General features: G+C 35.2%; 3 protein-coding genes across 5 annotated transcripts; 1 reads left to right on the plus strand and 2 right to left on the minus strand.

Moving 5' to 3' along the window:
* On the minus strand, nucleotides 1074-3423 carry LOC104766724. Its single transcript, XM_010490663.2, has 2 exons — nucleotides 3168-3423; nucleotides 1074-2999 (listed from the first exon to the last, which is right to left on the minus strand). Exon 2 carries the CDS (start codon nucleotides 2987-2989, stop codon nucleotides 1523-1525), a length of 1467 nt encoding a protein of 488 aa, XP_010488965.1. The 5' UTR covers nucleotides 2990-2999; nucleotides 3168-3423; the 3' UTR covers nucleotides 1074-1522.
* Nucleotides 4358-5982, minus strand: LOC104766726 (thioredoxin M3, chloroplastic-like). Of its 2 annotated transcripts, none has more exons than XM_010490665.2 (2): nucleotides 5686-5982; nucleotides 4358-4949 (listed from the first exon to the last, which is right to left on the minus strand). In XM_010490665.2, exons 1-2 carry the CDS (start codon nucleotides 5900-5902, stop codon nucleotides 4633-4635), a joined length of 534 nt encoding a protein of 177 aa, XP_010488967.1. In that variant the 5' UTR covers nucleotides 5903-5982; the 3' UTR covers nucleotides 4358-4632. The 2 variants fall into 2 exon arrangements, with proteins under 2 accessions (XP_010488967.1, XP_010488966.1); XM_010490664.2 differs by having other exon boundaries at nucleotides 4358-4952; nucleotides 5686-5979.
* Nucleotides 24370-25591, plus strand: LOC104766727 (probable E3 ubiquitin-protein ligase RHY1A). Of its 2 annotated transcripts, none has more exons than XM_010490666.2 (3): nucleotides 24370-24638; nucleotides 24786-24898; nucleotides 25281-25591. In XM_010490666.2, exons 1-3 carry the CDS (start codon nucleotides 24456-24458, stop codon nucleotides 25567-25569), a joined length of 585 nt encoding a protein of 194 aa, XP_010488968.1. In that variant the 5' UTR covers nucleotides 24370-24455; the 3' UTR covers nucleotides 25570-25591. The 2 variants fall into 2 exon arrangements, with proteins under 2 accessions (XP_010488968.1, XP_019096735.1); XM_019241190.1 differs by having other exon boundaries at nucleotides 24373-24638; nucleotides 25276-25419.

Raw genomic sequence — 27367 nt, forward strand, 5'->3', positions numbered from 1 at the left:
TTTTTTTTTTTTTTTTGCATAAAATTTACCATAAACCTACTCGAATTTCTTGATATAAGTCACATCATTCTGGAAACCTTCTTGGTAGGGGTGTAGAAGAAGAAAATAGGGAAAATATATTTTTGCTTAGATTAAGTCTGGGTGAGCTTGGTTTCAAGGGAATCTTGAAGATTTCCATCAAATTTATGTTGATGTGCCTCGTCAGTCGTACTAAACGTGTTGAATGTGGTGTTGAATGCGATGTGAGTATGGAATGTCTATTTCAGCTCATGGATAATTTTGTCTACTATCCCTCTTGTCTAAGGAAGAGGAGGTTCAGAGGTCAAGAATTTCTGGAAGACTGTGGTGATTTCAATGTTTGTTATATTGTTTGATCTGTTTGTCTATCTTTGTTTCTAGATTAAGTGTACAACTCAATTATTTGCCAAAATTTGGTTGAGAATATGACTCAATTATTTGTGAAAACAAAAAAATAGAATTGTGTCGACTTTTCAGTTTTTTTAGACATTTGTGTATGTCAAGCTCCGAGCTGACCCTTATTAGCAAAATTCTTGGCTTCACACTGCTTTTGAAAAAAATATTAACTATCCTCCTATGATACCATGGATATGCTATTATTGCAAGGAAAAGACAGAAGAGTACATTCAAGCAAAGTATTATTAAAGGCTTAAAGCAAAGTAAAATATATATGGTGGTGACTTAGGTCATCTGTCTATCTCCAACTTATCTCTATATTCATCTACAAAATGAAGTTTGGAGTCAAATTTGCTCTAACCCATTACTAATTTTTATCTTTAAAATAAAATCTCCATTTGTTCTTCTATATTTTAAAATTCTCTATTTCTAATTTACACTAAAATATGAAAATTTCCAAAAACCCAAAAATAGAGCAATGGGCTGGAGATGATCTTGACCCCAATATACTCGAGGCTTTGAAATAACGGATTCGAAGGGAGTACGCACGATAAAGAAGCAATAAAGACGAACCAAACACAAAGACACAAGCGTTGTAAAAAAACCTAAAGGGTTTATTACTTCAATTCGTTAACTAAAAGTATAAAGGAACAAACAACTTGGGCATAACTCCCATATATACTGATTGTTGAGGTATAACATTGACATGCCTTTCTCATTATGTTCCTTGTTTCCAAATTCTCGAGGAAAAAAAAAACACTACTGAAATGCTTTTGCAATGCAGAATCAAAGCTTTCTGTGAAACTTTTTGTCCTAATGGAAAAGTACAAACAGAGCACATACAATAATACTGGGTTGTTCCCAACGAGAGAGCGTAAATGGCTCATAAAACGCACTGCCTGACTCGTTACGGCTTGCAATGCAGAATCAACGCTTCCGTTCCGTGTGAACATTTTTTTCTGGGGAAAGAGTAGACTGTAGAGAGCATATCAATAATACGGAGAGCTTCTAGGCGAGGAGCTTACATTGCTTGTCACCAATGATAGAGAACCTTGGATGCGGCTCACAAAACGCATTGTCTGATTGTTATACGAACGGTTCGGGTCCTCTAAAGCGCCCCGATGAGTTTGCTCCCTGTAGCAGGATCTTCATAAATGGCAACAACATCCCTGAACTTGTCAAAGAGCTGCTCCAAGTGATTCACACCCATCTTGTTGTAGTCCAATGGCCTCTTGTACCTTAGCTTGTATATCGCCTCAAAACAATCCATCTGTACCCGACAACAATAGCTCACCAAAATGTCCTGTAGCTCGAGTTTGAACTCTTCCAGATTCCTCTCGCTCTCAACCGAGCCCGTGTCTGACAATTCATCAGAGGAGACTCTTCCATAAGTAGTCTCCTCGTTTGGCTCTTTCCCTTTCTTCTCTCTTCTCAGCAGAACCACAGGGGAAGAGGGAGAGATGACGCTCGGCTTGGCGCTGAGCAGATAAACAAATCTCTTGTTGCCTTTACCATCCACTGCAATCACATCCCCCATCTTTTTGAACAGATCCACAAGCTTAGACACACCATAGTCCGATACAAACAAAGGTTTGCTGAAGTTCCTTTGGTATTCAGAAGGAATACGCATGAGAGGAATACACCCACCTGAAAGCTCAAGCAGCTTCACGATTTGTCCCTTGAGACCGTTTAAATCTCCCGGCGCTACCCACATAGTGGACTCAAGGTGACCAGGAGGAGGAGGAGGAGGACAAGCCAGAGACTCCCTTGAATTGGATGGACAACACGACACTGCACTGCCACTATACTCGTTGTGAAACTGCGAGACCATAACAGAGGACTCTCTTGCGTTACTATAACAGTTACCTCTATAGAGAATGGTTTCACCTTCATCCAAGTTACCGTTATCATTACCATTGCATCCCACGAGATATGGCACTTGCACAACACGAGGTTTAGGTAACGGCACAAAGCCTTCACCATGAACAATACTGTGCCAATCCCAAACAAACTTACCAGCACTAGACAAAGCAGCATTCACATAAACACCAGAAGGTAACACAAGAATCACAGTGTACCCGCGCTGACCCAATATATGAAGCGCAGGAGCGAAATCAACATCTCCAGATATGAGAACGATAGTAGCAGGCGGCTTGTTATCAAGAACAAACAAGAACATATCAATCAAAATCGCCTTATCAGACGCATCTTTCCTACCGTTTGGTACATCAACAAGCTTCACACCAGTTCTTTGACAACCTTCTCTAACACGACGAGGAAACCCATTGAAATCACCATAAGCTGAGAATGTAACCACTGGACCTGATATCAAAGGATGCAACTGAATAGCCGTTCTTACGTTACTAGCCACATCTTCAGGACGCACGTCGCTAGGAACGGGGCAGTTCTCAATGTCCCAGAGAACCGCCACGGGACCGTCGGTGAGAACACGTCTCTGAGAAGCAATCATGTTTAAGTCCGCCGTTGAGTAGTTTAACTTTTGTTGAGAATCAACAGAGACTAGAGCTGTTGCTGCTGATGGATTACAATAACTTGACATAGCTTTTCTTATCATCAAAAGGTTTCTGGAATTATCATTAAAAAAAAAAAAAAAACTCGATTAGGGTTCTTCTGGATTGCGAGTTTAGCTACAGAATACAGATTAGTGAACGATTAAAGCTTGATTACGTAAAGTTACATATATAAATATTTCGAGAAGGACCAAAAGCAGAATCGGAAACCAAAAATTATACCTGATTCAGGGGGAGAGACACGGATCTGGAAGATTGAATGGAATACACAAAAGCGCAAAGGATACGAGTTTATACAGAAATGGCGGATTAATAGTTTGATTCTCCTCTCAATTCTTCTTCTTCTCCGGCGTAAGATTATACAGAAATGGGGGATTTTAGGTTTTTTTTTCGTTTTAAGGTTCTACAAAAGTTGTTTTTTGATGGGAGGGGGTTGGTAATAGCCAGGCAAGAGAGTCGGTGAAACTACTATTAAAGTCTCTTCCATCCCAAAGGATATATCCCAATAATAAATGTTTTTGATTTTTTTAAATACTAAAAAATAAATAATATCATTTGCATTTGGCCATTTGAAATGTCTTCTGTTGATGTTGGCCAACACTATTTCTCTGAAATATAAATATTTTAATTAATTTAAATTATATAGCTATGCAACATAATATTAATGAATTCAATCAATTCTACACATTGTTACTAATTATCAAAATTATTCAAACAGAATTAGAAACAAAAACATTAAATTTTCACATATCTTTATATTGGAAACATAAAGACTTAAATAATAGATTTAAGTTAAACAAAGTTGCTTTCAAAAAAGAAAAAGTTAAACAATGTAGTTATGCCACATCATACTTAATTTAAAATTTAACAATTTAGTAAATACTACAAAAAGGTATCTAAATATCACACAAACTCAAACAAAAAAAAAATTAGAGAGAAGCAAAAGAAAATATCTTAATACTTTAGAGTTGAGAAAAAAAGAAGTTAAAACCTAATTATTATTTTTATTATATTTTTTCTATCAACTTTGTTTTGCATTGTCATTTCAAATTTGTTGTATATCTTTTATACTTATTTGGCTAAGATAATTGTTGCCAAGATATTTTGAAGTAATTTTATTTTATTATTATTATTCAGAAAATAATACAACTTTTTTATTTCTTTCCCTCTATTGAGAGAACAATGATTATTCCAACCCAAAATTATTTTGGAATAACTTCAGACAAAATATCTCTTCATTCTCACTTTCTCTAACGATGAACGGCTTTTACTAACCTGTCTCCTCCATGCGTCCTAAGGACACCGTCTATATCAAATGCTAATGAGTAATGAAGCGGATAAAAGCAAACACAATACCAACAATAGAAGTGTCTTAGTAGTCTGAGATCACTCAAGTTCAAACGAAAAGAAAATTTAGAACAATAAGATCATCAATAAAAGAAGGAAGATATACGTATTCACAATACTTCCTGAGCCATCTTTCCACAAACCCAACAGTTATATTCACAAGAGTATAAAAGAAGTAACAAAGAAAAGATAGAGGTTCAAACTTAAGACAAAAGACCAAGAGCAATCGAGTCTCAATGAGATATTAACCATATCGAAATGGAGCGATTTGTAATCTCCCAACAATATCTTTTGATCAACGTGGTAGTGTAGAGTTTCTCATCAACGATTTTAAACTTCTTCATGAGTTCAAGACTCTTTCAATGGCTGAAATGTAGAACTCTTTGGGCATTGTACCCATGATGGACTCTCGTTTCTCCCCGTTCTTGAAGAGCAGAACTACTGGCACAGCTTTGATCTCGTACTCTTCAGCTACCAACAAGTCACTGTCTGCATTCAAGACATAGCTTTTCAGTTTTCCGGCATAATCCCCAGCTATTTCGTCTATTATCCTGTGGACCATCCGACATGGACCACACCAACTCGTGTAGAATTCTACTAGCACCGGCGTTTCGCTTTTCAAGACTGAGTCTTCCCACGACCGTCCTGTAACTTCAGCTGCTGCACATAGTCAAACCAAAAAAAGAAAAAAGAAAAAACGAGACTTGAGGATGGCTAAACTTAATAGTTCTTTGTGTCATACTAATAATCGAAAGGCTATCACAAAGCAGTGTCCTGTGTATCACATACCACAACATGTCAACCTAAGCATCTACTAATCATCCATCATTGTTTGTTACTTTTTTTTTGCTAAGCTGTAATGAAAGTAGATTAGAGTTGTACCAAGTCATAAAAACCAGAAGAGAACATAAGAAGAAACTGGGGTAGTAAAAAGCATTTGGAACCACACGTAAGAAACATGTCTTACTAATTTCAATCCCACATGTATCATCAGATGAACTTTGATTAATTACCCTTACTTAGTTTCTCCTACAAAGCTTTCTATAGTCTCAATCTATGCAAGATCTTCACACTGTTCTGATTCTGTTTCTTTGTCTCCTTGAACCTTGCAGATGAGCATAAAGAAAACTAGCTAGAACTAGATCAAGAAATTGAAAACATTTTGGCATAGACGAGAGGCTAACCAAAAAAGTAGAGTCTAAATCAAATTTAAAAGAATAGCAGATTCCAAAGAGCATTCAATTGATAAAATTCTCCGATTTCTATTTAGTCTGTTTAAGTAGCCAAAGTGTGAGATCACTGATCAAAGAACCAAAGAAGATACGCATAATTCATAAACCCGTACTTGAAGATCGAAGCAATCAATTGAAGTAATCAGTATATATGTATGTACCTCGAGAATCACGGGCGCAGAGAGGTGAGAGACGAGAGCGAGAGTTAAAAGAAGATAGGAGAGATCGTCTTTGGGAGAGAAGGAGAGATCGAGGGGAGAAGCTGGTTGTTACTGGGAAGAGACGCCAAGGAGAGGAAGTAGATCGAACTGAGTGAAATCGAGTGGATTTGAAACATATGGAGAAAGAAGAAGAAGAAGAAGAAGAAGAAACCGCCATTGAAGAAAGAAGATCAAAATCTCACAAAAAATTCTCAGAACTGATGAGAGAGGTGGGTCCACCATGTACAACGAACTTACACTTGTGCATATAATATCTAGATATTCACCGAGGTATACCGCAAAGCCATTTTTTTTAATAAAACAATATAATTTGTTTTATAGATTAACTATATATATAATGAATGTTTAATTTGTGTATTTTTAAATTTACAATCTTATAAATATAGATATATTAGTTAGTATGGAAATTAGAAAGTATTTTGTTTAAAGTTTATTTTTTTATATTATAGTACAATATACAATTAAATAAGTAATGATTTATAAAAAGAATATACTATGTTTTTATTTATAAATAGTAGTATTTTTATTATTTTAAAATTTTAAAATATATGTAGAAGATAATTTTGTATTATAGTTTTATATGTTTTATATATAAAGAATCAGTTAACTTCAGTATATATAGTTTTGTTGTGAAATGCAAATAAAAATTGTTAACAGTTATTTGTTTGATATGAATTCCACATTGTTTTTATTTTAATAAACTTTGGTTATTAAAATGGTTCCAAGATGTGTGTATATAATTTGTTAGAAATGGAAAAATAGCTATTTGAACCAAAAAAAACTAATTCAGTATACTAATTACTTACAGATATATATTACGTAATTGACTTTTGTTTTAAAGTTAACTAATATTGGTTTTTTTTTGTTTTGTCAAGACCGACACAATTGTTCTTGTTTTTATTTGACAAAACAAATCTATCATCTTCTTCGTATTTGTTTTATCCCGTCCATTGTGACATTTCTGTCCATCTTGATTTTTAGTCTATCGATTTCATCATCCTTATTTGTCATAATTCGTCTACAGATATCAATGCGTTGAGATCGAAATTCTTGGCCATAGATCCTCCTCCATGATTGAAAATCAATTCGTTTATTGATTAGGCCGATTGTTTAGGAAATGTATGTATGGAGAAAATATTGTTTTGTAAAATTGGAAACTTAATATTAATTAAATTAACTATAAACTTAATACTTAATGTTAAAGGGGATGATTATTGTTTTAGAAATTTTATTATGATAGGAAATCTTGTTTCCAAAAATTGAAATTTAAAATTAATTAAATAAATGAAAAACAAATTAATAATTAATGTCAATGGCATGCTTGTCAATAGGTTTGAACTTCAGGATTTATTTCATAAATGTCTCCAAAAATGTATATATATATATATTTTTAGTTTTCTTTATTTTAACTATGAATAAATAATAAATTTCAAATACTACTGTTTAAAAGACTCGGTTGAACCAATCTAAACCAAAATCAACAACATATTGTACTAGTTAATTTGGGGTATTCAGTTGAAAACAACAATCCAACTACATTACATTTAAATCCGTAAAAGAAAAACTACATCCCTCAAGTTAGAATTTTGAATGGAGAGTTGCATTCAATCTAATTTTCACGATATTTTAAATAATTTTGATGATTTTAAAAAAGTTGATATGATTTGTCAAAAAAAAAAAGTTAATAGGATTTATTCTAAAATTCTTTCAAATTTCATATATAACCATGAGATTTGGATTTCAGTATTTTTAACTTAAAAAATATTTTCAAATCTTCCACAATCCCTAAAAATTATTAAAGTCCAAATGCACAAACTATTTTGAATAACAGTGGGTTTTAAGATAAATTTTTAAATCATTAGTTCAATAACAGTAAATTTCAATAAAAAAATTTAAAATCTATGATTGAATAACATAAGATTTGTAAATTTTATACAAATCACTTAAAGTGTCAAATTGAATACACCACATTTATGTATTAATTTGTTTTTATCATATGATGTACAAAAAGGTAGAACTCTCAATTGGTCGGTTCGTCTGTGGACGAGCCCAGGTCCAAATCGTTATGGGCATGTCATGGTTACACCAAAAAACAATATGGTCTTAATGGACAAAAGACCAATTGGGCCAGACAAAATGGAGATAACCATTCAGACAATAGACAGCCCAAATTCTTAAAAATCTTAGGTTTTAAAATTTGGTGAAAATTAATTTCATCTATAATTTCATTCTTCTCTTCTTCGAACCTCCATCTCTTCGAATCTGGATCTGCATTCCTTTTTCCGAAGCAAAAGCAAGTAACGATTTAGTGGTTTTTTTTTTGCGATTATTCATTAGATTTTATGGAATGAGATTGATGTGCTTGTTTGATTTCGTGAAGAATGAGATTATTCTTCTGAGCTATCTCAAAAAATTTCTCGTTTTTCGAAATTGTTTATGTGAATTTGGTTGTTGAATTGTGATACGAAGTCTGATATATGGTATTTTTTTTATCAGTTTTGAGTCTTTGTTTTCTCTCTTATTTAATATTTTTTATGAGTCAAAACGTGTTTCTCGAGTTTTTAGAGGTTTTAGAACACTTTGAAGGAAAATGGAGGAAAATGAGTCATTCTGGATACAAACAAGCATATGAGATAGACGTTGGCCCACATGGAAACCCATTAGTCTAAGAAGTGACCTGCCTGGCTAAGCAACTCTAGTTCAAACAAGAAAGTATTAAGAACACAAGATTGTTTAAGAATAACTCTCTTATTAGCTTAAAGAAAATAACTCAAAACTTTAAGCTCTCTCGCACAATCTCTCAATCTTAATCTCTCAAGCTCATAGGTTTACCACACCTTGGTAACTCTATATATATAGAGATTAATCCTAATACAAATTATATTTATGTTTAGATAACTCCTAAACATAGGCTAATCCTAATCCTTTAGGGAACCATTACTCGGTAGGATTAGGATAACTTCAAACTTAAGCTATCTTTTCCTTCAAGCTTATCCCAACAATCTCCCCTTTAAGCTTGAAGTCCTTCCTTGACATGCTATGAACTCCAATGTGATTCATCATATCCTTGAACCTGTTCTTATCAAGTGCTTTGGTTAAGATATCAGCCTTTTGTTCAACTCATGGAACATGTGATACTTCAACATGTCCATTTTCAACACACTCCCGAATGAAGTGGTACCGCCGGTGAATGTGTTTACTATGACCATTGAAGACCGATTCTTAGTGAGCGCTATTGCGGATTTGTTGTCAACTTGTATTATCACCCTCTCACAATCTATTCCGACGATTTCAGCAAAGAGATCTTGAAGCCAAATGGCTTGTTTAGCAGCCTCTGTAGCCGCCATGAATTCAGCTTCACATGAAGATAGTGCCACCACTTGTTGCTTTTGAGAGCACCATGTGATTGGACCATCATTAAAGTAAAAAACATGACCGATTGTGCTTCTTCCATCATCAACATCCACAATGTGACTACTGTCGATGTATCCTACAAGACCCGTTTTCCCTCCTTGCTCAAAACAGAGTCCAAAATCAATCGTTCCTCGAAGATATCTCAGAACTTGTTTCAGTGCAGCTCCATGTGATTCTCTAGGTTCCTTCAAGTATCGGCTCAGAATTCCTATAGAGTATGAGAGATCAGGCCGTGTGTGTAGCAAGTATCTCAAACAACCAATGTTTTTCTGATACAGTCGCTCGTCAATACGCCTTGGATCTTGTGTTCTAGACAGCACCAAACCAGGTTCCATTGGTACAAGAACTGAGTTACACTCACTCATTCCTGCTTCTGCTAGAATTTTCTTTGCATACGTCTCTTGTTTTAACAGAATCCCATTAGCTTCTTGAAAAACCTCAATCCCGAGATAGTAAGTGAGCTTATCTAGATCACTCATCTCAAATTTTCCTCCCATCTCTTTCTTGAAGTTAAATATCAACTCAAGGCTAGAACCAGTAACAAGTAGATCATCTACATAGACCGCCACAATGAAAAGATGTTCCTTGTGTCGTTTCCTGTAAAGAGATGGTTCTTTATTGCATCGTTCAAACTTCAAATCCCCAAGAATGCTATTTAACTTGATGTTCCAAGCACGAGGTGCTTGTTTAAGCCCATAGAGTGCCTTGTGTAATTTGTAGACCTTTCTCTTCACTGTCTTTGACAACAAATCCTTCTGGTTGAGTAACATATACATCTTCTCTCAAATCTCCGTGAAGAAATGTCGTCTTTACGTCTAGATGGTGAATCTCCCAACCACTCGAAGCAGCTAAAGAAATAATGAAACGAATTGTTTCAATTCTAGCAACCAGAGCAAAGACTTCATCAAAGTCAATCCCATGTCTCTGCATATACCCTTTTGCAACAAGCCTCGCTTTGTACTTGTTTATACTGTTATCCACATTGCGTTTTAATTTAAACACCCATTACAAACCAATAGGTTTTACTTCAAAAGGTAAATCGACTAAACTCCAAGTCTTGTTCTTCGTTATTGACCTGATCTCTTCTTCGCAAGCATCTCTCCACACTTTTAACTCTCTTGCTTCTCTAAAATTACATGGTTCTCCATTAGCCACCATTAGAAGATTTTCTCCTTCAATGTCTGCTAACAACACATATTCATTTAAATAACTAGGTCTTCTAACTAGTCTTGCTGATTGCCTTAAAGCAAGTGGCTGTGACTGTGACTGCGAAACAGGATTCTGCAAGGATTCCGACAGTTCTTGCACCTGTTTTGGTTCTCCTATAGTTTCAGTTTCAGACTCATTCGTAGCCTCTTCTTCATCAAGATAATCCTCATTGTTTCCTTCATTCTCTTTGTCCTCCTCTGTTTCATTAGTTACAATTATTGTTTCTCTCACCCCATTGTTACCAAAGTCGCCAAAGCTAAGAGTAAACGTTCCTGATTCTGCAGAATCTTCTTACGAGTTGTTCCACTTCCAGCTTCTGTTTTCCTCAAACACCACATATCTACTGACTATGATCTTCCGGTGTGTCGGATCAAGGAGTCGATATACCTTTGAACCAGGCTCTGTTCCAAGATACATAAGCATCTTTGACCTATCATCGAGCTTCTTGAGGTGTGGCGTCTCGAAGTTAGCATAAGCAATACAGCCAAACACTCGTAAATGCTCCACATTTGGTTCCTTTTCTCTTGAAACCTTCATATGGTGTGTGAAAAACCAAACTTCTTGTTCCCACTCTGTTACTGATGTAGGTCGCATGTCTGACCGCTTCTCCCCATAGATAATTAGGCATGTTCATATGCTTTAAAAGACTTCTGGTCATCTCCATTAGTGTCCTATTCCGTCTCTCAACCACACCATTATGTTGCAGTGTATACGATGCGGTAAAGTGTCTGTTGATGCCTTCCTTCTCGCAAAAACTCAGAAATTCTTGAGACATGAACTCACATCCTCCGTCTGTTCTGAATGTTTTGATCGTAGTTCTAGACTCTTGTTCCACCAAAGCTTTAAACGCCTTGAATTTCTCGAATGCCTCGCTTTTCTCTTTCAAAAGAAAAGACCACATATAGCGAGAATGGTCATCAATTAACACAAAGATATACCTCTTGTCTGCAGGTGTAGACGGTGAGATTGGACCACAAAGATCTCCATGGATGAGCTACAGTGCTTGTGTTGCTCGATAAGACGTTGCTCTCGGGAAAACTTGTCTTGTTTGTTTGCTAAGTAAGCAAGATGCACATGTTTCTTTATCTTTTGGAACACTCGATATCCCAACTACCAGCTCCTTCACTACCATTGTTTTGATTGTTTCAAGACTAACATGTCCTAAAAGTGCTTGCCAAAAACTTGAATCACTACAAGCCAAAAGTTGTAGACACTTAGTATTCTCGACCTCCAATTTGACCTTGTAAAGTCTGTTTCTCGATCGATCCACCCTTATCTAATAGGTTCCCTGCTCGGTCATGTAAGGTAAGAAGACTATCTTTCATCATGACATTGCAACCAGCTTCAGTAGCTTTTCCTAAGCTAATGATATTGCTCTTGAGGTTTGGTATGTAGTAGACGTCATGTAACACCTTACGTTCTCCTTCTTTGGTAATAAACACAATCGAACCCTTCCCTTTTATGTCGATATGTGAATCATCACCAAATCAAACTCTTCCTTTAACTATAGGATCGATCTTACAAAACCAAGCATGATTATCTGTCATATGGTTACTATCACCATTGTCTAAGTACCAAATCTTGTCTGAGCAGTCTTCAAACTCTTTTGGCTGTATATTCCTTTCATTGAGATATACTATCTTATCCATCATAAGAGATTTGGCTTCATGAGTGTTATCTTCTTCCTTCTCCAAAGTTTCTTTTGCTTTGATTAGTTTGAGTAGATGATCCGGGTAGTTTGATGCGTAATGACCAATCTTGTCACACTTGTAGCAAGTAATTCTTGATTTATCCCTTGGTTGAAAACCAGAACGTCCTCGACCTCTGCCTCTCCCACGGTAAGAACCTCTTCCTCCTCTGCCTCCTTTGAATTCGTAGGACTGAGACTCCGAATTTACATACATAAGCTTACTTTGGCTGCTTGTGAATCTTCTTCATCGTTGATCCGTTCCTCGTAGCTTTTCAATCTACCAACAATATCTTCAAACGTTGTTGTTTTTAGATCAAGAACCTGCTCAAGAGCCGCAATTATATGTATGTATTTCTTTCTTGGTAAGCTTTTTAGAAATTTCTTCACAATCTTTGTCTCTTCAATGATTTCTCCTAATAATGCAGATTTTGTGGAGATCTCCGAGAGTTTACCAACAAAGTTATCAATAGTGTCGGTTTCTTTCATCTCTAGTCTGTCAAATTCGGCCATGAGATTCTGCAGTTTAGCTTCTTTTACTGGATCAGCTCCAAGATTTCTTGCTTTGATTGAATCCCATACTCCTTTAGCAGTAACTTGATCACCAACTTGCAAGATCATGGACTCAGGTATGGATTGAAATAGGAGGGCTCTTGCAAGGTCATTCTTCTATGGTTCTGTTGTTCTAGGATCAATTGCTTCCCAGACTTTGTGAACACGCAGCACAACATCCATCCTCATTGCCCAAACCGTATAATTGATTGAGGTTAGCATCGGACATTGTATGGATGAGGGGACGTTGTCTTTTGGTTTGTTACTTGCTTCGATTATTTCACTCATGATTCAAATATCGAACCTAGATGCTCTGATACCAAATCAAGTTCAAACAAGAAAGTATTAAGAACATAATATTGTTTAAGAATAACTCTCTTATTAGCTTAAAGAAAATAACTCAAAAATTTAAGCTCTCTCTCACAATTTCTCAATCTTAATCTCTCAAGCTCATAGGTTTACCACACCTTGGTAACTCTATATATATATAGAGATTAATCCTAATACAAATTATATTCATGTTTAGATAACTCCTAAACATAAGCTAATCCTAATCCTTTAGAGAACCATTACTCGGTAGGATTAGGATAACTTCAAACTTAAGCTATCTTTTCCTTCAAAATTATCCCAACAGCAACAAAGTCTAAACTAGCTATAACTATTGACGTTACATGTGCCTAACAAGTATAGATGTGGATTGGGTTTTAAAAACAAAGATACTATCTTGTGATATAATACTACATCATCAACCATATGATTTGAAAATTTTATAAAACATTTCATAAATTTTTTTATAATATCTAATAAAAAAAATACTTGCATCATTAATGTGGAATAGAGATCTATAGTTTTTTTTTTCTTATTGGTTGGTTGAGTTCTAATCAAATATTAAATAAATTTTTAGGTTAAGAAAAAAAACTCAGTATTAAGAAGTGATGTAGTATTTAATTTGGTGCTTCAATTAGAAATTTTTTAGATAGCTATAGTGGTACACAAAGAGTACAAAATGAGATATTATGTTAATTATTTCTTCGTTACATCATATTATCTTATTTTCATGAGTATTTTTCTTATAAATTTTGATAATAACTTAAAACAAGATATGAAAAAAAAGTTGCAATATGTTTAAACAATCACAATGGGGGTGGGTAGTAAATGTCACAATAGAAGTATCAAGAATGATCTTGAATATTCTTGAGTATATCTGAAAATAATTAGTTATTTAATTTAATATTATGAGAGCTATTATATATTCTTCATATTCTATATCTCGAATCAATTTATACATGGAATCAGAGCAGATTTGTTATATATTTATATTCCACATTCAAGTTCAACATAAACTTCTAAGGTTGAAAAATATATACGTTCGCCCTAATTATTTCTCTCCCAGACACGACTATCGAGGAGCCACTATTACCATCTTTCTCCGACGCCGACAGGGCTCCGGCTCGCCGGCGTCAGGGACTTTCAACCTCTCTGATCCTCTATTGCTTCCTCTACTCTCTTAGTTACTCTTCTCAATCTTTTTTCCCCTTTTATTTCACCCTTTTGATTCCCTATCAAACTAGTATCCCAGATCCAGACGAAGGTTTGATCTTGTTTCCCTGTAAATGGATGTGGAGTCCGGCGAACCCCACTCTCAACTATTCTCGCCCAGCCTTACCGTCGACGGTACCCATGTCTTTGTGCTCCCCACTTCCTCTATCCGGATTAGACTTCGCCCCTGAAGTCTCCTCTCCACCAACGGCACCAGAGTCGATGTTTGGCGAGGGATCTTTTAGATTTGCGAGTTATCTCCGCTATTGGACTCCCGTCTCAATGTTTTGTCACCATATGAGCTTGGCAGACCCAGGCCTACGCCCACCGGAGATGCAGAATCTTTCACTCTCTCCGGTTAGCCGCTGCACGAATCAACGTCCACTCTCTCTGCGGATGGGCCCTGCATATGAACTCGGCTTGCTAGTATCTCAAATGGTCTCGCCCAACTTTCAAAATCCCAGGTTTTCTCTACCTACCCTTATGTTATATGGTAAACTTTATCTAGGTTCTTTGGTTAAATTCGATGTTCGAAGACTGCATCTGGGAATCAAATTACCTAGATGGTTCGGTAGAAACAAAGTGTATGTTAGATCCTTGGTCTTTGCTCAATCAGTGACATTGTTAGCTAACTGGAAGAACCAAATGACTTATATTCCTATGCTACCTAGCGGTTCCAGCTATCAACAACACCCTATCAACCGTCAGCAATCTTTCCCGCTTCTGAAGCTTAGGTCTGTCGTCCTTTTGCCTGTGTCTAGCTGACTACAAAGCTTGTGTGGAATCCTTGATCACCATTTCCATGGCAGAGAGGATCCACCTGTTATGTTACGGCTTTCCACTTATCTTCTGCACCTGCTCTTAGCTTCATCGGTGAATGTTTCTAACCCCATTACCCTGCATCAATCCTCTTGTCCGAAAATCAGGTCTATTTTTTATATGTCAGTGTCTCACCGTTTTCTAACCTTGTGTGATATTCTTGATCATCATTTCCATGGCAGAGAGGGTTCACCTGGTTTGTTACGGCCTTGCACTTTGTATTGGCGAATCCTGATTTTAGCGGCAACACAAACCACCATCTCCTTGTTTTGGTCTGCTTATAAAGGTCTGCAGCGACATGGTCTTTTGCCCTGTAATGCTCATTCAACGAAGCAAAGCAACCTTCTTGCAGTTCCATCTCCAGTAACAACACCCGGCCTGCAACACCAACATCCCAAAAGTACATGCCTTCCGCTTACTATTCATTATCTTTCCGACTACCTGCTGTGTGTGGAATCCTTTATCTCCTTGACCATGGGCGCCTTCGGAGAGAGTACCCACCTGCATCACCCTTTGGTCTCTCGCCCGGTTCACCAAGGTTCTCATCTGACGGAGCTAGACAACCAAACTTCAGCACCATCATCACCACCATCCTATCTGCTACCTACCGAATCTCTGTCAAGGCATGGCTTCTGCATTTGTACCTCACGATGGTGAGGCACTTGACTCCCATTCTCCATTTAAAGTGAAAGAGTCTTAAGACCACGACTATCTTATCGTCCTTCGGGTCCCTCGAGGATGATCACTCATTCAACCATGATCTCACATGTCCTAAGCTACTTTGTAGTACTTGCTTCAAAGCTCTCATGGACCATTACTTGAGGTTTTCTGTTTCTTTCTTTATGGCTTTGGGGAAATCCCTTCTTTGTAACCTTCTAAACTATGGGATTATAATCCCTTACTCTTGTACTGGTTGATTTTGAATGAATGAAACCATACGTTGTCCAAAAAAAAAAAACCATCAATCTTCTTTTTATTCAATTTTACTATCATAGACGTCTCAATCTAAAACAAACACATTTTTTAATATAACTTTTGTTTTTAAAGCAAAAGTGATTAAATTATTTATTTTTTGTAAAAAAAAACATTTAGTTTATCACGATCTCAATCAAGTCCTAGTGTTTTTTCAATTTTTTTTTTAAAACCAAATTTTTTATATATTTTCAAAATATATCTGATATGTTTTATTTCACCATTTCTGATATTTTTTTTATTTCACCAAAAAAAAATCAAATTAAATAATTGCTTTAATTTTTCAAACAAAAAAAAGTGATGAAAATGAAGAGAGATATAATTAGCTTGTTTTTACGTCACTATTATATTTTGGGAGGATTTTTAAAAATATTATTTTTTCTATGTCACTTTTCAAAAATACCTTTTCATGATATTCATTTTCAAAAATATTTTTGGCCCCCATTATTATTTCTTTTACCTTGGCTTTCTTTTTCTAATAACTTACAATCATTCTCAATTGTTTAAATTTTTTAATAATTTTCTTACAAAATCTTTGGAAAAAATTCAATTTTTTGTGTCCAATGAATTTAGTAGGAAAAAAGAAAGTGTTAATATATATATATACGACTTTTATAATTGCTAGCAAATTATTTCTAAATTATAATTAATATAATTACATAATATGAACATATGAGCTACAAAATAAGTTTGATCATGTGTTAATATATAGGTTGAGCATATATATTTTTTTTTGGAATACTATTGACTTTTCTGAAAATTTATCTTTGTAGTTTGTATTCAATGTAACACTAATATTATTATTTGTTGAATGTATACATATGTATATTATATATATATATATATGTAGTGTGTGCATTTTTTTACAATATAAATATTAAGGCCACACTTTTTAAAATACTTTAGGCCTCAAAATTTTTAGGACCAGCCATGAACATATCCTTACAGATTCAACAATTTCATGAGAAGAAAAAATGAGAACTATTTTCACACGCAATACGTCTTCTCAGGTTCCTCACTTAAAATGTGTACCCGTTTGGATTATCTAGTGATTATGGAAGAGCCACAACAGTCTTAATTACTTTATGATAAAAGAATGTACTATGAAGAACGGTAATACACCAAGCACGAATGATGCAAATTAAAATAGTGGCATGACCAAGATGATTGCATTAATTAGAGCTAAGAGCTTCTGAAAACCAAACACCCGACCGACTAGTGACCCCTTCTTGCTGGAAGAAACATGATAAAGGATTGTTAAAATGTAACTTTCATAGTTCTTACATTCGAGATGATCCAGCAAAGCAGGTTGGATCATACATGATGGGAGAGGGATTTACATAGCATCAAGACAAGCAAGAGGAAGGAATACGAACTCAGCCTTATATAGTTAATTATAAGTTTCAATAATCTCAATGCAACTGTGTTGGAGCAGAGTTACATAAAACTTTGTTTTGAGGGAGACAACAAAGAGTTAGTGAACCTTCTAAATGGGATCAAGATCAATTTTGGAGCCCACAATTGGGTACGCGAAGCTCGGACATGGTCTGAAAAATTAGAAGGATGCCAATTCATTTGGGTGAAAAGAGATTGCAACAAACCGGCTGATGTTTTAGCCAAGCATTGTATTTCCATATATAGATTCTCAATTCATTTTTTATCCTCTTGTTCCTTTGTAATATAAAACGAGCTACATCATGATTTATCATCTTCTGTCTTTGAGGAATAACGTTTTTAGAATACAAGATGAAAAATGAAGTGAGAAGGAAAAACTTATTAAACAGTGGATCATGCATGCAAGTAAATAATCAAACTTTAGTGAAGCTACCCGAGTAGATGAGATTAAAGGTCAACTGATACGATTAAAGGACAACTGATAGCCTTAGTACTGGATGTATCTAAACCACCTAAACAGATACGATTCAGCAATTCTGGCTCGAGAGGAGGTCGCTTGTCTTGGAGAGACAAACGATCAAGGCAGGCCAAGTAAATTTTCTTCTGGTGCTGAGTTCAATTTCTTTCACTAATATGTAATATGGATGGTGATGATTTGGAAGTTTTAATAGAGTATTTGATTTCTTTCTTTCCAAATGTAGTAAATCACTTATCAAAGAATTAACTTGGTAATTGTACCGAGAAATTTATTGTACTTGTTGGAGACTTTATCCAAAAGGATAATATCCTAAAAAGATGAGATGAAGGGTTGATATCTTGATAAGACGACCAGACTTCAAACATAATTTTTTGCCACAGGTCTCGCAAGACCTTCAGAAAAGCAAATATATATTTATAATATGATTGATGGAAAGAAGAAGATTCCATTTTATACGTGTAGATGAGTGATATTTGTCTATTATTTTGGTATAGGTGTGAAATTTTGTCGATTATTTTAGATAGAATAAAAGTGTGGATCATCCCACTATACTATTCAACATCCAAGATTCAGGGTATATGCACAGATTTTATCTTTCCTCGGCCACGTCTTGGATGGCTAGGTTCTCGTTCCGATGGCCTGGCTCGCCACTTGGCATCCATCAGAAAAAGTCTGACATTGACAAACTGACAATGATAGCTCTCGTATAGCCAATGAACTCGGTTCACGTTATAAGGGAACCAGAGAAAGCATATATCTTCTACAAAGACTACAATTCACGTTATAAGGGAAGTGCTATGTCAAATAATGAAATGTATGTTTCTTTTGTCAATAACTGAAAATATATCAGACCTAATCTGTGACATAAAACAGTAGGTGGTAAAAAAAAAACTTCATTTTGATTTGTCTTTCTTCCTTGTAGTTGTAGGTTTTCCAACTCTTATGACTGTTGATTAAAAGATTTTCAATCAAATCAATCTTTTTTTTCTTAGAAATTTGTAAATGGTAAATTAATGATAATTACTAATCAAATCCATAGTTATTTAATTATCATAATGATAATTAATAATCATCTTTTTTTCTTAGAAAAGAAGATACGTCTAGATCTGGACGAATGCATAGGCTGTGTTGTGTGTATGATAATTTGCCGCGAGCTTTGTTTCGTCCTTTTCTTGGTCCACAGACAAAATCTTCACATTGTCTAAATTATTCTTTCAAATGCAGTGACCATATATAATATATGTGGTCTAAACTTCATATCAGAGATTATTTGTTAGGAAACAGTTTATTTCTTTTCATTTTATGTCATAAACGGAAACATAATAATTCAAATTCTCTACATAATATATATATATATATATATATATCTTTCAATAATCACTACACGTATTTATACGATGAGCTGCACAAACTCAATAACAAATTTACAAGAATTCTCGGGACTACGTACTTGTCAGTTTAACTTGATTTAACAATACAAAACGATTTTAACGTTTTGCACCAAACAAGTAACAGTACAGCACCTTATCAAAAGAAAAGAAAAGAAAAAGAGAAAAAAAAACAACATTTAGCAGCATTTGTTTTTCCCTTACTTATTCTGCCAGATGCTCACACTATTTACGTGTATTAAAATGTTATAGATTTATTTTCCTTTATGAAATCAGTTTTACTGTTTAATAGAGACACTAATCATGAAAACAGTAAAAATGATTTCATAGAGGAAAATAAATCTATAATAATTTAATACACGTAAATAGTATAAAATATTACACTTTATTTTTAATACACGTAACTAGTATACTTCATTTTATTTAAAATATACTAGAAATAATAGTAAAAATGAATCCTAAATTATATTTAAAATACTATTATAATGTAATATTATCATGTCAAGTACCAATAATAACAAAAAGAACAAATGGACTACTGTGTCAGCCACGAGAAAAGAAAAGTATATGTAGGAGTATTTTCATGAGCTTTTTTGTTCATATTTGGTATGGTTTAAATCCATTTTCTCTATCTCATATTCTTTATTACGTTTTAACATAAATTTGTTAATTATGTAATAATACATGTAATACAACTTGAACAGAAAAACATACACTTAAATCAGATCCACTTAACTTCCATCTAGGTTTTCTTTTCTTCTTCTGCAATTATCCTTATAAAAAATTATTTGATAATATAATTTTAGGTGTTATTTATAACATCTAAAAAAGAAATCCCAAGATTAGTTATCTAAAGTAAGAGTTAGCAACTTCTAATACTAATCATCAAGGACAACGCTATCACATCTAAGGATTAAAAAATGTTTTTTAAGCACTTAATTATAAATGGGAAACACATCAAACATACACTTAAATCACATCCACCTAACTTCCATTTAGTTTTCTTTTTTTTCTTTTTTTTTTCAATTCTCCTCGTAGAATTAATTTGTTAATATAATTTTTCGTCCTATTTATAGCATTTCAATATTCCGACATTATTTATCTAACATTACAAGAAAACCTGTAATTTGAGACTATTTTTTTGTGACTACTTATTCGGTCGCAAAATAAAACGATGTTTCTGAAAATATTTTGCGACGACTCAACAACTATAAAATAATTAAAGAAAAAACATCGCTTATTAATGGTGAAACATAAAGATCACAAAAGAGTTTTAAATAAGCGACAATATTAGAACTAGTTTGCGTCGGAAATATACTGGTCTCATAACAGTCACAGTTTGCGACTATTTTGTAACCCATTATATAGTCGGTATACCCAGCTGCAAAAACGTTGCATATTGATGACTTATTTGCATCCAAAATTTTTACCCCTATTTAGTAATAAAGAGGTCACAATTTGCGACTTTATTGCGATTGATATTTGAAGAATTTGCGACTAACATCTGATTTAGCTACTCCTTTAAGACTGTTTATGAAACGACCGATCCATTTTTTTAATAATAATAATTAATTAATCAACTAGTGGTCCCATACCCACTAGTCACCTAACCACAATCAAACCAACAACAGAAATTACTCAACAGATACCAATAAACCAATAACCAATAACCAATAATTAATTAACCAATAATAGTAATGATCCAACCAAGTCTTAAATCATAACATCAACAATCTAGCAATGTCCTACTGACTCAACTCTAGCAACCTAACAGAAGACAGACAACACATCAATAAGCCACTAGAACATCCTCCTCTTCATCGCCTTGATTCCATGATCACACTTTGCCTTTACCTGCACCACAACAACACAAATGAGATGCGTGAGTATTTTATAAACACTCAGTGATGCAATCCTCCATCTACTGGGATATACACACAAGCAATTGAGATATCTCTAACCATCAAACAACAATCAATAGCCAAACAACAAACCAGGACAACTACATCGACCGACACCAACCCATGCATCGACCGACACCAACTAGGGTTGCATCAACCGACATAAGCTTGCATCGACCGATGCAAGGTTCAAATGCATCGACCGACACTCACACTCTATCGACCGACGCATGCTCGACATTGCACGAAATCCCTAATTTCATCGATCGACGCCTCCACATGGCATCGACCGATGCTCCTAGGTCAAATCGCGTCATACTCGCATTGCATTGACCGACACACAAAGTGCATCGACCGATGCACATGCTGAGCATCGTTCTTCCTCGTAACTTCTCGCCGGATCTCCGTCCCTAAACCACCAAAACACAAACCAATGCCACCAAGAAGCTTTCCAAAGCCTCTTGCGACTCAACAACGTTCTAACAAGACAAAATGAACACATAAACATGCAAATCATAGAAATCTTAAGCTTAGATAAGCCATGGTCATTCACTCACCTTTGCCAAGAAGATTCTGACCCTCAAACAAGCAAATCTACACTCCTCGGAAGCTTCTACAACGATCCCAGCTACAGATCTCTACAGGAACAGCCACAAAACACCAAGAACTCTCAAGAACGTTCAAGAACTTCTTTCTCTCTTTCTTTTTCTCCAAAAACAGCCAAACTCGACCAAACCCTCGAGTTCCTCCTTTTAAAGATTTCAGGGTTTTCCTAAACCCTAAACGTAACGTTTAACTTAAACTCGTTCGTAAAAACCAATCATCCCTTAAACCAGGATTCCGGTTCGCGGATCTTACAGTTTACCCACTCTGAATAATTTTTATTTTGAAATTTGACATTTGAGATTCATTTACATGTTTAAGTTGATGTTTATGCTTTGTTTTGCTCCACCTTATCAATAATAACTTTCTCAAATTATTAAATTTCAATGACTACTAAACTAAACATCCATAAGTTCTAAATTTATCTTAAGTGTTACATGTTCTTTTATGAGAACGTGTTGCAATGAAGAAAATTTTCAAAAATAAGTGATGAAAACAATGTTTTACTAAAGCTTATTATTACATGTACTTTATAATACTACTATGAGCATCTCCTTAGTTATTTATATAAACAGTTTTGTTCATAATGTGTAGAATTCAAGATTTTTAATTTGTGATGTATATTAGGTATTCTCAAAATGGTCGCAAGTTGCAACTGATTTGCCCCTACATTAGGACTGTATGTAGTGAATTTACTGTGCGACTCATTTGCGACCAAATGGTGACTCTCCTTCATTAATAACTAGGTAAAATAAAACGACTTTTCTTTGTTTATAATTAGGCAAACTTGATGAAAGGCATTGTCAGTCAAGCAAAGAGGAGTGGTATACAACCACCATGGATTCGTGATACATTATGGGCTGAGATGTGGGCACATTGGGACAACCCTGATGCTATTGAGAAGAGTGAGAATGCTTCCCAGTGCAGAAACTCTACTCGTGAAGGTCTTAGAGTGCACAAACACTTAACCGGTCAGAAGTCATTTGTGCAAGTTCATCAAGAAATGCCTAGTCTTCGGTTCCATCCAATCACTTAACTTCTGATTTTCTAATAGTGCTTATGTGAATTTAATCTGTTTGACTAACATTGTAGGAGGAAGAGTTGGGATGTCCAGTATCACTTAGCGAAGTGTTTATGAAAACACATACTCGGGCTGATGGAGCTTTTGTGGATCAAAAAGCAAAACAGGTTGCTGATACGTATGAGAAGGCCATAGAAGAGAAATTGTCTAAAATGAATGAGGATGGTCTACATACTTCAGATAATTCCCCGGAACATTCAAGTCATCGAACTCTCAACCTTGGTGAAAAGAATGAGATCTTCCTTCAGGTAATTTCTCTTTATATTTTGCTTAATGTTTTTGATTGTCTTCGTCTGTTAAGCATGGATAAGTTAATGCTTAATGTTTTTTGATCAATTGTTTTTGCATTTCGTTTTTTGTTTACATTTAGTCTATGGTCTTGGATCTTTTGTGGAGACACTTCACAAAAGAAAAAGGAAAGAGAGTTATGCAAGCCCTACATCAACTGTTCTGGATCTTCAAGATCAACTTCGGCGCAAGATAGCTGAATACGAGGCTGAAAATGCACGACGTGATGATAGCTTCAAGAAGCTCCTTGCCTTCATGAAAGAAAAAAAATCCTGAGTTGGGCGAGTTTATGGCTTCTGCTCCTACAGACCATGAACCAACCACACCTGCCATGGACACAGCCACAAGAGTAGGCACAACCTCAGCCAGGGAGTAGGCACCACCTCAGCCACGAGAGTAGGCAGCGCACAAGCCATGTGAGTAGGCACCACCTCAGCTGCTAATTCTCCTTTGTCTAACACTTCTTCCACCATATGAACTTGATTTGTATTTCCTCTCTTTTAGGATGATCTTTTTTGTTCTAAACTCTTTTAGGATGATGATTTGGTTTAAAGTAGGATGATCTTTTGGTATGATTAGGATGATGTTTTGGTATGATAAGGATAATCTTTTAGTATGATTAGTATTTTTAATCATCATTTTCTTTTTATTTAATAGCGTTTTAAATTGGAAATTAACCAATATTAAACATGTGACCAATTTGTGACCAAACCAAATAACACAAAAAAACTCCAAACTCTGACTCTTGTAATTAGTCACAAAACCGCCCTGCTATATGACTACTAAATATGGTCACAAAAGAGTCTTTAAGTAAACTTAATTGCATTTTATTTGGAAATGCGCAACTCCCACTCCGAGTCAATTAATCGTCACTTATATACGACTATTATTAAGACCATGTTGCGACCGTTATTTTATAATGATCATAAATGATTGCTAAGTAGTCGCAAATAAGGGTTTTGTGACTTTTTAGTGACTATTATAGGAATCGCAAATGACTTGTTTTCTTGTAGCGTAAGTATTACCATCTTCTCATACTTTTGTCCTAAATAATGACCTTATCACATCAGAGTTGCAATGTGATGAATTCTAAATTTCGTTTTTCTCATCTTAACGTTACATATTTTAAGCAATTTGACGAAACCGTTAATCATAGTATGTATAAGATAGATAAAAAGTAAATATATAATAGAGTTATCTAATTAAGTTCTAAAACTTGTGATGTCTACCTAATTAACCCATCTTTATATATACCAATATTTGCTATCCTCAATTATTAGTAATATACAAATATAAATATTTGTAGTAGCTGCGGGTCATTTTTTTTTCTCTCTCCCTCTCTCTCTCTCTCTCTCTGAGCAAAACCAAAACAACACAAAGCTCTATGGCTGGTATGCTTCCTGGAGTTGAGTGCGCAAGGAGGCGACGTTTCCACGGCGGTGCTCCACCGATTGAATCTTCCAACACGGCTGTGGCGGCGACGGCAGGACACGTGTGGACTCGGCGACCATCGTTCTCTCTCTACACTACCAATCATGAGAGCCACCAGGCACATGTCTCCTTCTCGGTAATAAAATGAAATAGTATAATATGTATGTTTTGTTTTTTATGTTCTTAAAATAATATGTAGTTAAAACATTTCTTTGGGATCCTTTACCAAAAAAAAACATTTCTTTGGGAGAAATTGGAATCTTAAGTTTTTAAAAATTTACAGGAGAGAAGTGTTAGAAGCAAGTCTTATGGAGAGGACAACGATGAGAAGCTCGACGGAGCAGCCAAAGAGGCGAAGCAGAGGCTTAACGAGCGGCTGAGAGTCCCGCGCACAAGGTTCGATTTAGTTAAAAACGGCGTATGATAGTACACTCAACTCATAAATCACCTTAAAATGCGCCTTAGAAGCTTCAAAGCCTTTTTATAGCTCTATATTTTTCATGATAAGGACGCATGATGATGTCTTCTAATTCTAAACATGTGGTATCACATGAAGATATAATTGTGAGATCGCCTTTTGTCGGACAAATTATTTTATTATCTCTTTAGAGTTAGCCCCACGTTGGGTCAGGTTGGCGCATTTTAGCAAGTGTTATAAGTTGCGTGGTGTTTTGTTTTGATATTGGAAACTTCCCGGAAACTACTTGGCAGCTTCCAAGAAAACCAAAACTTTTGACATTACTCTCTCTTGAATTTTGTTTTCGATTTTTAAGTTCAGGCAAAATGGTAAAGACAAAGGAAATAAACCGGAGCAAGTGAAAGGTAAACCTCACGGGGAGTTACTGACCGAAGTGGTCGGGTTGAAGAAGAGCCGAGGAAGGCTGATGGAATGGTTCAAGTGGCGGGTCAGGGAACAACAAGACTGTGCGATATGTCTAGATCGGTTCAAGAAGGGTGAAAAATTGGTACACTTACCATGTGCCCATAAGTTTCACTCCATATGCTTATTGCCTTGGCTAGACACCAATGTTTATTGCCCTTATTGTAGAACGGATATTTGGAATTAAATGCCATAATTTTTATGTCATATTTCTAGGTCTTGTTTATGGCTGGCTAAATCTTAGTTTTGTTAGGAGTTTAAACATAAATGAACTAACACTGATCGACAACTTTAACTTCATCGCCAAGAGTCTCAAATCCTACGTGTCCGTTAACACAAACCCAAAAACTCACGCACACCCTTTTTGTTTTTATTGGGCTTATTTAAAAAGTAAGACAAAAAGATTTATAATTGGAAAACACTCTCACGTGTCTTTTGAATCATAGCTTGAGATATCAATCATTTAACCTAAGAATATGTGAATTCTCTTGACTGGTACTTTCCTTCTTTTCGCATCAAGAGATCCAATGTTTCCCAACTAAATCATTGCAATAGTGATCAAAATTACTATCAATCCCTTGCGCTAAAACAACAACGTTCTTTTAAAAAAGGCTAGACTCTAGAAACTGAAACTGAAAAATTAATTTGTAAGTGTTGATGTATTCTTAACTGAGTTTTACAACAAGATGAAAAAAGAAAGAAAAAGACAATTGTGAAAGACAAGTAGTTCAACGAAGTAGATAACGTGGAGCTGAAATAAGAAAATCAGCTAAGGCGATTAATATTCAAACCAGGAAGGTTATGAAGACTAGAAGCTTGGAGAAGAGTCTAGAAGCATGAAGAGATTCCTTTTTAGTAGAAAAGGAAACATGAAGAAGACTTTCCTATTCAATAAAAGAAAAGGAAATTTGCAAAGAGATTTGACAATTCCTATTAGGATTAGAATAGGAATTTAAGCTTGTATGGCCACGACCTATTGTGTATAAATAGGGGGCTAAGCCTTTGTAGAGGTGAGCACAAAAGAGCAATAGAATTCTTAGACATTAAGGTTATGTGGTTTCTTGTAGGGAAGCATAACGCTTAAGGGGACTAAGGGATTTGTCTTGAGAGGTTCTTGGATTGTGTATAGATCCATGAACATGAGAGATTAGATAATTGATTGAGTGAAACGTGTAAGTTTACTAAACAGATTGTCTAATAAAGAAGTTTTATTTTGAAGAACCCATGTCTTAGTTTGTGACTCAGTTTTGTGTCTCAGTTTCCATACATATCAATAGCTCTTGCGTTTTCAATTCGTATCAGAGCGGCACTTGTGAGATTACATACAGGTGAGATCATGTGGAGAAGATGGAGAGCTATCATGGACTTGATTTCGGTTCAAGAGTAATATTAGGTGATGGAAACTACGGTTTTTGGAAATCAAAGATGAAGGCGGTTATAGGAGGCATTGATGTATATGCTTGGAAAGCCATATTGGAAAAGTGGGAAGAACCAAAAATAAAGGATGAATCAGGAGTGGAAGTTGCTAAGCCAGAGAAGGACTGGACTAACGACGAATTGAAGAAATCAAAAGATAACGCCATAGCACTCTCCGCTATTCACAATAATGTTGGAAGAAACCAGTTTGAATTGATTCAGGATGTGAAACAGCAAAAGAAGCATGAGATATCTTGCAAACTCACTTTGAAGGAAGCACTAAGGTGAAAAAATTAAGGAAAGACATGTTAGCTTCAAGATTTGAAAATCTAAAGATGGAAAGCTATGAGTCAATATCTGATTTTAGTTCCAAGATAAGTTCTTTAGCTCATGAAGCATTGACTCTTGGGAAAAAATATAAAGACAAGAAATTGGTGAAAAAATTTCTAAGATGTCTGCCTACAAGGTTCATGGCGTACAAGACTGCTTTGAGTGTGTCTCATAACACGGAAAATCTTAGTTTTGGAGAAGTTGTTGGTATGCTTCAAGCTCATGAGATGGAACTGGAA

The sequence above is a fragment of the Camelina sativa genome, chromosome 19, assembly GCF_000633955.1.
Source record: "Camelina sativa cultivar DH55 chromosome 19, Cs, whole genome shotgun sequence".
Taxonomy (NCBI): Eukaryota; Viridiplantae; Streptophyta; class Magnoliopsida; order Brassicales; family Brassicaceae; genus Camelina; species Camelina sativa.

Coding starts and splice junctions, on each gene's coding strand:
- LOC104766726 (XM_010490664.2), bottom strand. CDS start 5,902: ATGGCGGTTTCTTCTTCTTCTTCTTCTTCTTCTTTCTCCATATGTTTC. Junction 4,953..5,685: donor CTGCGCCCGTGATTCTCGAG/GTACATACATAT, acceptor GACTATGTGCAG/CAGCTGAAGTTACAGGACGG.
- LOC104766727 (XM_010490666.2), top strand. CDS start 24,456: ATGGCTGGTATGCTTCCTGGAGTTGAGTGCGCAAGGAGGCGACGTTTC. Junction 24,639..24,785: donor AGGCACATGTCTCCTTCTCG/GTAATAAAATGA, acceptor AAAAATTTACAG/GAGAGAAGTGTTAGAAGCAA. Junction 24,899..25,280: donor CTGAGAGTCCCGCGCACAAG/GTTCGATTTAGT, acceptor TTTTAAGTTCAG/GCAAAATGGTAAAGACAAAG.
- LOC104766724 (XM_010490663.2), bottom strand. CDS start 2,989: ATGATAAGAAAAGCTATGTCAAGTTATTGTAATCCATCAGCAGCAACA.